This window comes from Sciurus carolinensis, chromosome 10, assembly GCF_902686445.1.
Source record: "Sciurus carolinensis chromosome 10, mSciCar1.2, whole genome shotgun sequence".
Classification (NCBI taxonomy): Eukaryota; Metazoa; Chordata; class Mammalia; order Rodentia; family Sciuridae; genus Sciurus; species Sciurus carolinensis.
Window position 1 is genome coordinate 18604376 of NC_062222.1, and position 11990 is coordinate 18616365.

The following is an 11990-nucleotide window of genomic DNA, read 5'->3' on the forward strand; positions in this document are numbered from 1 at the left end:
TTTGCCCAATCCAAAAAAAAACTCAGTGTTTTTTCAACCCCACAACAGGGATTACATCCACTTACAAAAAAACACATGTGTTTTTAGGAGAATGGTTGGTCCATAGAATAATAGTATGTGGTAGGTAGGCTATCTCGAAAGCTGCCAGGTTGGTTGCTTTCAACCCAGAAAGCTACGTATGTTCTTTTGCCAGATGGCAGTCAACACTGTAACATGTTCCCTTTCAGCTACACTGCTTTCTGTTATGATTATGTTGTTGGAAGCTTCTGAGGACATTTCCCACTGCATTCCGTCATGCTTGAGACCTGCTTTCAGCCGTGGAGCATTCTGGCTCACGCACTTAGTCTTTTCCTTACGCCAGCAGGAGGTAGCTGGGCAGGGCAGTGAGGGTCACTGCTATAAAAGTCAAGGATCGAAAGCCCCATTGTCTATTAAAGTAGCTTCCTAAGGCCACACTAAACATTTCATCACTCTTAGCATTCATTATTCAATCCCAAGTCAATAAATAGCATTGTTTTTTGAAAAAAATATAGAATTTGGAATACTATAACTAGAAAGAATTTGGATGAAATATCAAAAATATTTATGAAATATTATGAATAATTATGAAATATTTTACAATGCTGTAAAAAATGATGAACACTAAAATAAGGTAGATGGTATGATAATGAAATGAGAACAGTAAGAACAGCAATTTCATTGTTTTAAATGAATCAATTGATGGGTCATTTAGGTTAGATGTACAGGAAGATTAGATCTAATACATTCTCACAGAAAAATATTCCTATCAAACATACCCTCATAATATCTTGTTTAATACCTTGATAAATGGCAGTTTTTCCTTTTAAGACTAATGCCTTATAGATTTTAAATCAATCATTTTATATTTTAGAAATATCTTAAAGCATAAGAATTGAACTATTTGAGTTTATGAAACTTGGTTCCAGTGAATATTTATCTCAGGGGACGTGGCAGATTTTGATTTTTTTTTTTTTTTGTGGATGAGGCCAATAAATATGTATTATTCTATATATTATTTTTACAGGACAATAATAAATTGTTCATATTCTGTATTTTATTTTAAATATTTTAATGGAATGCAAGTGAATATATTTTGAACCCTTGCATTCTTCACATACCTTAAATTATAAAAAAATAGAATTTTGTACTTAAGAAATTCTCAAATGATGCTTCAGTTAGCAATGATTTATTTTAAAGACTGAACACATCCATCAGTGTCTATGGGAGTAGCTCCTGCTGTTGGAGACTGGGATTGTCAAAGAGTGGTCATAAGTATTTCCATGCATCTACTTTTCACTATGTGGTTTCAGAAATTTTCAGTTTAGAGTCGTAGTTTAATAAAAATATCTTGCTCTTTGTGATCAGACAAACCTGATGCCATATCTGGCTGTCACACACTGGCTGTGGGATGGGGCAGCTTACCCAAATGCTGCTTACCTTTCCCCACAGGACTGTCATGAGGATTGAACGTGGTACATATGGCAGGGAATATCCATTTTAAAAGTAGGTTCTCAGTAAACATCAGTTCCTTCCCTTTCTTTCCAAAACATCTCTTTGTGACTTTAATGAATCGTCCTTACTTGGAATTGTATTGCAGGACGTATTCTGGATGGATGGCTGCTGGGAACCCATTGCCATAGCAGGCTCTTCTTCAATACCTGAGGACTTACTCTGGCATTGAGTAATGAGAATTTTGGTAAGAAAAAAAAAATAGATGAAAATAGCCTGTGGACTTTTCTTTCAAAGGTCATTTGAATCTCAGACACTTCATAACAAGTTCTACGATTATTTGCTGAAGACCTTGGGATGTCACGGATGTCTGTTCACATAGGATTGTCTTTATTTTGAAAATAAATTAAATGGAGTTTTAAAAACAAGATTAACAATTTTGCTAGGCTCTTCGTGTCACTGTAAATGCATTATTTCACTCATCCCACTCTATTTTGTTCTTTAAATGTCTGTCGATGCAGTAAATTTTGCCGTCTTTGAGGGCAAGGTCTGAGAATAATTCATCTCTTCCGTGGAGGCTAAATGAAGCACAGAACTATAAAAGCTTTAAAAACACAAAAGAGTCAGGCAAAAGTATTGAAACTCTGGGAATGTCTGAGATAAATGATTTTCCTAAATCACCAAGAAAAATTATTATATAGAGGCTCTTAGAGTGGAATAAAATATTTTTAGTTGATTCCATTTTTATGTGCTTTTTTTCCAAGTGATATTAGCATGTTATTAATTTTCAAATTGTTACATGAAATTAATATATGAGTACCTTGTTATTAATGCATGTTATTAATCTGTGCTGCATAAAATATGATGGTCTATTAAAAAGGAAAGAAGGATGAGAGGACTTGAAAGATAATAGAAAAAATTAAGTGATGACATTGTTATATAAGCATACTACCAAATATGTAAACTTTGTTAAATTATTACCAGAAATGTGCATCCAGAGAAATACCTATTAAAGACTTTTGAGCATAGAGATAGATTTGGAAGTGGGGGATAAAGAAAAAAAATAAATTCTAGTTTCACTATTTGATAAAAAAAGGTTAACTATGAAATAATGATAACTTTACACTTTGAGCCTAGAAATAAGATAAAATGTTGTTTTACATTTAACTTTTCAACTGAAAATATTGTACCATTGTGTCTATGATTATATTTTTCAGAAACCACATTTGAGAATTACTTCCATCCAGTGCTACGTGTGTTTACTTCTCAATAGTCGTTTTTTAACCGAGGCCGGCATTCGCGTCTTCATTTTGGGGTAATTTTATCTTTAGGTATCATAATCGTTACGTCAAAGGCCATGACCGTTGTCCCTGAATGTCTTCCCCATGAAACTGGTCCCCAGCAAAATGGTCCGTTTGCTCTTACCTCTAGGAACTGAGAATGTGGGGCTTGAGGGGCAGATTACAGCAGCTCAGAGGAGTTGGGTGAACAGCCAACTGCACGTTTCTCTATTCTCCTAAGATTCCAAATGAGTACTCCCCGCCAATAAACTGGGCCTCTCCATTTCCAAATACACTTGAAAGCGTGCCATTCCTTCCTGCGTGACTGTCACAGCAATAAAAAGTAGGTGTTTAGGATTCCCTCATGTTGCTTTTCATTTGTCCCTAACACAACTTCTCCTGTCCTTTGATCACTATCCTAGCTCAGCTTAAAATGTCTCTTTCTTTCTTTACACCTTTTGCTTTTTCTCCTGATAAACGGACATTATCTTTCCATGTCTATTAACTTTTTTCTTTTCTCTTAGATGCAGCTAATACACTGCACCCAGTTGGTCCCCAGCACCCAAACTATTATTGTCTAATCTGATCCCAGTTCACTTTTCCTCTACCAATGCCATCATGGTATGAGGAACCATAGAGGTAAATCTTCCTCATAAGCTAGATTAGCAATGATTCTCATACTTCTGTACAAGATCCATCAGAGAAAGACGGTTTTTTCCTGAAGCTCTAGCAATTGTTCCTTAGTTATTTGGTCAGTATCTTTCATCTGGATATTAAATTTCGATTTTTACCAAAGTTACTAAGTATATGATCATTTAGCCCAGATCAGGCTAAAGTTTGCAATGTGTATGAAGGAAACTGTATATGAGCAGCGTAGAACTGAACATACTGGAAAGAACATTTACTGTCACAGTTGTTAAGTGAAAATGATTGTTGCCTATTTTAAGATTTTTATCTGCTTAGTAAGCTCATGGAGCCTCTACCTAAAGAATACTAGTAATTCATTCAAGAATAGTTATTAAGCATGGTCACATATCTTACATTGTTTCTGCTTCATTAATTAGACTTTTCTTTAACACTTGAGATTGACCAGTCCTGGAATTGACCTAAAGTGTCAAGGTGCACTCTGTTTTCCGTGTCTCTGTTCATCTACAAGACCATTGAATGCACGGAGGCTAGGATAACACTGACCTTCACACTGGTCAGAATAAAAACATTTTGATTGCTCTGTTGCTTATAGTATTTAGCAGGACAGTATTATATCATTCAAAGTGCTTTGTTCTTTTTCTTTTTTTTTCTCCCCAGCTGTATCAGTGCAGGTATTCCTAAAACAGAGGCCAACTGGCATGATGTAATAAGTGATTTGAAAAAAATCGAAAATCTTATTCAAGTGAGTACTTATTTTTTTTTCCATGAATAGCTAGTATAACTGCTATGGTGCATGTTTTTCCTTAGGTTTTTATGTCAACCTTAAAAAAAGTGTCACTTTAAACAATAATCTTTTTGTGGAAATTTATGAGCCTTTTAAAGCCTCAAAATACATCTTTTCCTTATTGTTTTTAGGTTCTGATTATCTTTAAAATTTAATTTATAAGTGGCCTACCTGAATATTTCTAATTTCCACAGGTCAAACTCCCTTCTTCTATCTAGAGAAACCATGTATCTTGGTAGCACCTGCAGGGGACATAGGTGGACCTGACCCCCAGGAAGGATGTCTTGTCTGTAGACTAAAGACCCCCTTCTCCCACCTACAGATACAAGGGGGCCTAGCAGAATCAGTAGGTAATGATGAGCAGGGACCTCACACAAAATATCAGTTTGGAGAGGTAGACTTTATCCCAGAGGGCTGTGGGTATCCCACTCTCTGCCTAAGAAACCAGGCAGCCTGGCCTGGAGAAGTTCCTTCCACTCCAGTAGTTGACACCAAACAGTAGCACCATAAAGATCCTGAAAACTTCGCTGCCATTGGAATCATAGCATACAGAAGTAGGTCAGAACTTGCCAAATCAGAAGAAGCTGACTGCATTTTAATGTGGATTTAAACAGGACCAGGGTCTCTTAACATGACAGCCACAACACCACAATATCAGTGAAAAGCACAATACCAAGCAGAGGAACATCACAATCAAGATGGACCAGATGCTGGAATTAGCTGACATGGATTAGAAAGCAGCCGTTATAAACATGCTTCAAAAAGCAACTACAAATATCCTTGAAACAAGTAAAAGTAATAGAAAGCCTTAGCAAATAAGAAGAAAATATAAAAAGAACCAGTTGGAAATTATAAAACTGAAAAGTGTAATAACTGAAACAGAACAAACTGGAGAGGCTCATTAGCAGAATGATTATGACAGAGGCAAGACAGTTAACCTGAGATAGAATTCTGGAGATAAAAGGAGGCAGGGAGGTTCAGGGACCTTGGGGACAGTAGCAAAAACATTATTGGCTTCATAGAAGAAAAGGAGAGATTCCACCAAGTAAAAGACGGAGTTGGTATCAAAATTCACACTAGCCGTGCTATCTATAATAAGCTTCTTCAAGTATAATGACATAGACAGCTTGAAATTACAGATTAGAAGAAAACATACCATACTGTAGTGGGTTGAAGAGTGATGCATGGGAGGAAGATTGGTTTGACTCCAAAAGAATAGCAGGAAGGTGATAATTTTGTATCTTAACTGCGGTATGGTTATGCGAATCTTTGAGATAAAATCACATAAAACTGCACTCACATGTATGCACACACATTATTGCTCATTAAACCAGTGAAATCTGAACATGGTAGGTGGATTACGTCATCATCAATTTCATGGTGGTAATATTGTACGAAGGTTATGCAAGTTATTAGAGGAAACTTGGTAAAGGGTACACAGGATCCCTCTGTTTTCTCTCACAGTTGTGTATGAATCTGAAATTATCCCAAACTTTTAAAAAGTGATTTAAACAGCTTAATTTATTGTTTTTAGTAAATTGCTCTCATGATATCTAAATCAGGACATAGTTTTTCACGTTATCTAATTTTGTTTCCTTTCAGTCTATACATATTGATGCTACTTTGTATACGGAGAGTGATGTCCATGTAAGTGGGTTTTTTTCCTTCAAAATTGCTGTTTTTCTAGTTTTCAAATAGCAAAGAAGCATATTTTCAACACTGAAATGTGTGTAGCTTTTAAATCTCACTTTGATGTATGCTTAGAACATATGCTATGTCCTCACATCTATGAATTTTATGATTGTTGAGGTTGTGGGGCTTAGGGACGAAGAGCTACATAAATGCTATTTTTATAATGGTGCCAAATCAAAATACAAAAAAAAAAAAAGCCTTTTACATCAATGTCAAACAAAATATATTGTATGCTTTTGTGATGTGGTTAAATCATGATGCTAGAATCAGTCTAACTGATTCAATTTAAAAGTATCCACCATGTCAGTTATATCTAAGCCGTCATGCATCACCATCTCAAATCACATTTTGTACAAACTGCTTAGGGGCATTCCTGTTCTGTATTTTGCATGAATCTTTACATATGTCAGAAAGCATTCTGACTAAGTATTCTCTATGAGAGAATACAAACATAATCCATAAAACTTACCAGAATTCCAAAAATGATGAACTGGTCTCATTAATACACTGACATTGCCTAGGGGCTTGTAGGATTTTGGTTTTGCTCTTAGTCTTTTCTTCCTGGATTATCACTAAAACCAAGAAATGAATTCCCAATTTCACTTCGTGGAAAACAAATTCTGTGTTGTGTGTGTTCAAAATAGTGTCCTCTCTGTTATTCTCCAGTTAGAACTTTGTTGAAATAGATTTTTTTCCCCACTAACACTTAATGAGCATTGGAAAGAAGCTGTAGCCAAAAAGCAGGAAAAACAGATGTCCATCAAACACTTGAGTAGCACTGCTGCACATGGAAATTGTCACCCTCCCTTGGCTTCAGTATGTTTTCTGTTTTTCTGTGCATTTTTTTTTTCTAAGCAGAAAGCAGTCAGTGAACCAGCAACACAGCATCCTGAGGTTCCTTTTTTACAAGAGAATCTTGCAACTTGTGGGCTGTTGGAAGACTCTGAGATTGAAATTTAGATTTAAACTGACTCAACCACTTCTTACCTGTGTTACATTAGAAGTCACTTAACATTCCTAACCTCAGTTTTATTATTGCTTACATGGTAATAAGGTCTTTCAATCATGAGCAGCTGCATTGGGGGTTAAGGAATATTGTCAGGGTTGGCACGTGGGTGTCCATTTACTCATCCATTCGGTGAGCATTTAAAAAGTGCTTGTAGGGACACAGGTATTGTGCCAGGCATTGGGTACCTGAAGTCTAATAGGTCATGGTTAAATTCTCATTTAATATTTTTTTCTTGTAAGTTTAGGTTTTTGTTAAGTAACAATTGTGGAAAGCATACTTTGTGGTTTGCTTGTGAGGTCCCTTTTCAGTTTGTCCAAACTTTGCATAAACACTACTCCTGCTTGGTTTTTCTCATAAATTTCTTGGAGTCCTTTCTGCCTCTGGAACTTTGGAAATTTTGGGACTAGTATGATTAGCCGCTACCCCTATTTAAAATGTTAACGTAGGTCTGATTCCAAAATTCTTACTGATTCATTATCAGTACTGAGTTTCAGAAATTCTAGGACTAGTGTAATTACCCTTTCCACAAGAGAAACATGCTCAGTGACAAAAGACAACTAAATATACCCTTGTTTCCTAGTCTTAAGTTAGTTCTCCTGTATAATAGCACCATCTTTCTTGGTTGTAATTGGTTAGTTTTGGTTTTGATTTCAAAGCCAAAGAAAAAAAAATTAAGCTGATTCCTAGGTAAAATCTTTTATAGGCATTGTATCTCTTTATAAAATATTTGGCTTGCTTTTATAAATCAAAAAGATGTCATTGTGAAAATGAGTAATGAGATTTTTTTTTTTTTCAAAATGGTTTTTTGTAACTCTTATTTCTAGCCCAGTTGCAAAGTAACAGCGATGAAGTGCTTTCTTCTGGAGCTTGGAGTCATTTCACATGAATCCAGAAATGTGGACATTAATGAAACAGTAAAGAACCTGATCATCCTAGCAAACAGCAGTTTATCTTCTAATGGGGTGAGTTATCCAATAGTCATACAGAGCTCCATCTGATGTTTTTGGCTTGATCGCAAGAAGTCATCAGTAGACAAGCAGAGCTTTCTCAACAGCGCTCCAGAGGAAGAATTCATTCTAGTGGAGTGGCATCCAAAAGTGTACCATACATGGCATACACATGGTCCTCAACTGTTCATTGATTGATTTGATAAACGGACATTTGCTGAATGACGAATGACAGGCAGTGCTTCCGAGCTACAGTCAGTCACAGTGGTGAACCAAATAGTGCATCAGATAAACATTAATCTGATTACATAATCACGTCTAGCATCAGTAATGGTAACTCACATTGGGGTTCTACTGTGTGCCAGGCACTGTTCTTAAAGCTTTAACTTGATGATTTGTTTAATCCTCAAAATAAATCTGTGAGATCACTATCCTTATATCTTTTTTTAATTTAGTGACCCTCATTCTAGTTGAAAGGTGAAGAAACTGGAGTATTGGGAGCTTAAATCATCTGCTCCAATTCATGCAGCTAGTAAAATGAGAAGCCAGAATTCTACCCAAGCAAAGTTACTCCAGAGTCTGTCCCCTTGTGCTGGAAAATTATAATGATAATTAGTGGTTGGAGTATAGTTTGGGACACGCCAGACAACATAAGCAATAGAGGGTTCCAGGAGAACCCATGCTGTGGACCCATGGTAGGTGGGGGAGCCAGCTCTGCAGAGTCCTAAAGACAAAGAACCGTGACTTTCATGGTAGAACACTCATGGAAAAGGCAAGGTAACAGAAAGGAGTTTTATAAACAGAAGGTATAGTAAAATCGGGCCGTTTAATACATTCTTTATGGTCTTTAAGATACAGTATGGAAAACCCCCATGACCCCTACTCTTAAGGAGAGAAGAAATAGAAATCAACCAATCAATAAGCAAATGAGTAAAAAGTCAATTGTATATTAATTCCAGTGGCAATAAAGAAGGAAAGTAAAGGAACAGGGGCACTAGCTTAGAGAAGGTTTACCTACGATGACTGTGACAATGATGGGAAGGAATGAACCTTCAAGTTTTCTGGGGAAGTGTGTTCAGGCAGAGGCAACTGGAAGACTAGTGATCCTAAGCTAGCATGGCTAGAGACCTTGACTTTTCCCTAAAAATGCCAGATTACTTAGGCTTTAGCTTGAATGTCACCTACTTACAATGCAAGCTCTTCCCCATTTTAGCATTCTCCTCCCCCTTCTGTGTGTGTCCCACTTCCTGACATATCATGCACTTTACTTAATGATTAGTGTCCATTTCTTTCCCCTCAGAATGTCAGCTTCAAAGGGTAAGGTATTTTTCTCAGTGTTCTATTCCAGTTTCCAGAATAATGGCTCACAGGTACTCAATACTCAGTATATTTGCAAACACAAGTTGCAGATGGTTAAAATACTCCCATAATGTGTTATCTCCATCTTATCAGTGGAAAGAGTGAATCATAAGGACAGATAACGCATGCCAGAATGAACAGTTTAAAGTGTATGTTGACAGTCCTCCCCCTTAGGACATAGTGTGGAATGTGTGTACTGGATCAAGTGGGCAGGTCTGCACAATCGAAAGACCTAGATATGAAGAATTTCAACTTAGTCAATTGAATATAAGTGAACTAGTTATATTCAATTGTGAATCTTTGCCTTCCTCTCTGACATGATTATTTTCAGGATCAAATAGAACAGTAGTATATGCAATCAACAGGGCTTGGCCTATGGTATGTGCTTGATAAATATTGGTGAATCTGAATTCCAAGTGCTTAATGGATATAAAATCTAATTCTAATTTTTGCTGGCACAGCCTTCATGGTTGGTTCAGATGATCTCTAAAATGATTGCTGCATTTGGAATATTCTAGTTATTCATGCCACTGTGTTTGAATTACAACAATTCGTAATATTCACCTATGTGGATTAATTCAACCAATAAGGATGGAGTGATTGTCATGTGCCAGTCCCTACACTTAATGCTGGAAAAGCAAAAATGAATGGCCTTGGCCTCCTGGAACAGCTTAGAGTCCAGTAGTGTAAAAGGGGGTAAAACTCCATAAAGTGAATGTAAAACGTGAGGTGGATATGAGAGAGGTCTAAACAAGGAGTTCTGAGAGACAAGGACATGGAGCAGAGCCCCAAGGAGCTCAGGGGTTCAGAAAGCCTTCCTAAAGGAGACAGCAGCTGAATATTCTTAGGTGTGCATGCATGGCAGTAGCTAAAATAGGAAGAACTTAATGGACAGAAAAACAGAAGCAGAGAGACATCCAATAGCACGCTGCATGCCTGGGAAGGAGCACCAGGGCTTACTTGGTATTCTCAGAGCATAACATTTGAAGCAGTGGGGAAAGGTGAAGGGAATAGGAACAGCTTGTAGAGGACCTGTGTAGGATGCAGGGAAGCAAAGGCACTGTGGTAATGCTAGGAGGAGATGCTAAGAAAACATTGACTCTAAGCAGGAAATCTGACAGTCATGGCTTATTTTTTTCAATAACCTTAGTCCATTATAGAAAAAATCAGCTATATCATAGAAGTCCCAATTCTCTTTTCCCATAGTTAGTTCTTCCTACTATGATATTAATTTGTCCAAACTCTCGTGTCTCAAGACCTCACCATACAGTTTAAATAATGTGATATTCCAAGAAAGAAGTATATCATACTCACCACTTCTTTCTTATTATTTGACAGAATGTAACAGAATCTGGATGCAAGGAATGTGAGGAACTGGAGGAAAAAAATATTACAGAATTTTTGCAGAGTTTTGTACATATTGTACAAATGTTCATCAACCCTCCTTGATTGCAATGGATCCTCTTCAGTGTTTCTATTATTAACAAACATCTTCCCCGATGCTTAGAGGCAACAAAACACTCTGCATTTCAAATGTGCTGCCAAAACAAGATGTTCTGGCAAGAAGAAGATCAGGATCTTGGATCATGTGAACTCCTAAAAATGAAGGCAGAAAAATGTCAATGACAAAGTTAACTATGCACTTTCCTCAGACTTATCTTGTTCATTTATTTTTAATTTATTATTGAAATTGTACATATTTGTAACATAATGTAAAATTGTGAATAAAACTGTGTACTTTTCATCCTTTGAAATCGCACTGATAATTTACCTCCTATAGGAAAACCAGCGAGTATTTGTTTAAAGGTCATAGTCTAATTACGTAACATAAAAGCAGGGCCTGACCAATACCATCGCTGGGCTGGTGTCCATGAGCGGAACCACTGACTACTGACCACTATTTATTTCTCTATTCACTGTAGCACCCAGAGGAGGAATTGGCTACCAACAGGAAGAAGAACTATGCAGAAACCCTGTGCTTTGTGCTATAATATAATTATTGATATATACAGCACTTGTTATTAGAGAAAGACATTGCAATGCCTGGTATAGAATGTGTACCATTAAATCTTAGGTGATGGTGGCAATAACACACTTTCACTGAAAAGCAGAACAGTGTACAGAAAACTAATGATTTCAATGACATTTATAGTTATGCTTTCCCAAGTAGAGGTATTTTATGTACATGTTCTTTTTATCATGTTTATAGAATAAAACACTGCTGGTTTGTAAGAGTCTATGTTATTGGATAGAAAATAATGGTTTGTAATTTTCTATTTATACTATATTATAATTTTTTGCATTTTACTATGTAAAATTAGCAAGTTCCTCTAGCTTTTCCATTGGTGGAAAGTATTTAAAATGCACCATTTTTAATTCCAAGTTTCCAATCTAATCCTTAGAGGAAAGGTTGGTCCCCCACCCAGAGTTCATTGGGATTGGGGGAAGAAAAAAATCGCAATACCAGCTGTATTTGCAGTAATGTTTTATAGTGGTCATTAGCCCATTTTGGACATATGTACCTATAGTGGGTATAAAATTTGGAACTTTCCAGTGCTCAAAATTAGAATTATTCTCACATTAGCTACTTAATCTGGATCATTTCCTTTGATCTTAGGAAATTTAGGATATGTCTGCAATTTCTTAAAACACTCAGCATAAGAAACAAAGCAATCATCTACAGCAGTCTTAAGTTTTATTTTTTGTGCTCTGTACTCTTAACAAAATCAATCTTTCATTTGTATTTAAAACTCTGCCCTTTTTGGCTCTCCACCCTGATTTACCTGCCCAGTGTCATCTGC

General features: G+C 36.5%; 1 protein-coding gene across 3 annotated transcripts in view; it reads left to right on the top strand.

The window, feature by feature from the left end:
* Il15 (interleukin 15) overlaps positions 1–10938 on the top strand; it is a 68773-nt gene extending 57835 nt beyond the window's left edge. For all 3 annotated transcript variants that reach the window (XM_047565645.1, XM_047565643.1, XM_047565644.1), the window contains 6 exons: positions 1619–1717; positions 2688–2785; positions 4056–4140; positions 5785–5829; positions 7708–7845; positions 10528–10938. In XM_047565645.1, coding sequence (XP_047421601.1) covers positions 1706–1717; positions 2688–2785; positions 4056–4140; positions 5785–5829; positions 7708–7845; positions 10528–10638 — 489 coding nt within the window. In that variant the 5' untranslated portion in view covers positions 1619–1705 and the 3' untranslated portion in view covers positions 10639–10938. The remainder of the gene's footprint in view (positions 1–1618; positions 1718–2687; positions 2786–4055; positions 4141–5784; positions 5830–7707; positions 7846–10527) is intronic.
* The last annotated feature ends 1052 nt before the right edge of the window (positions 10939–11990 follow it).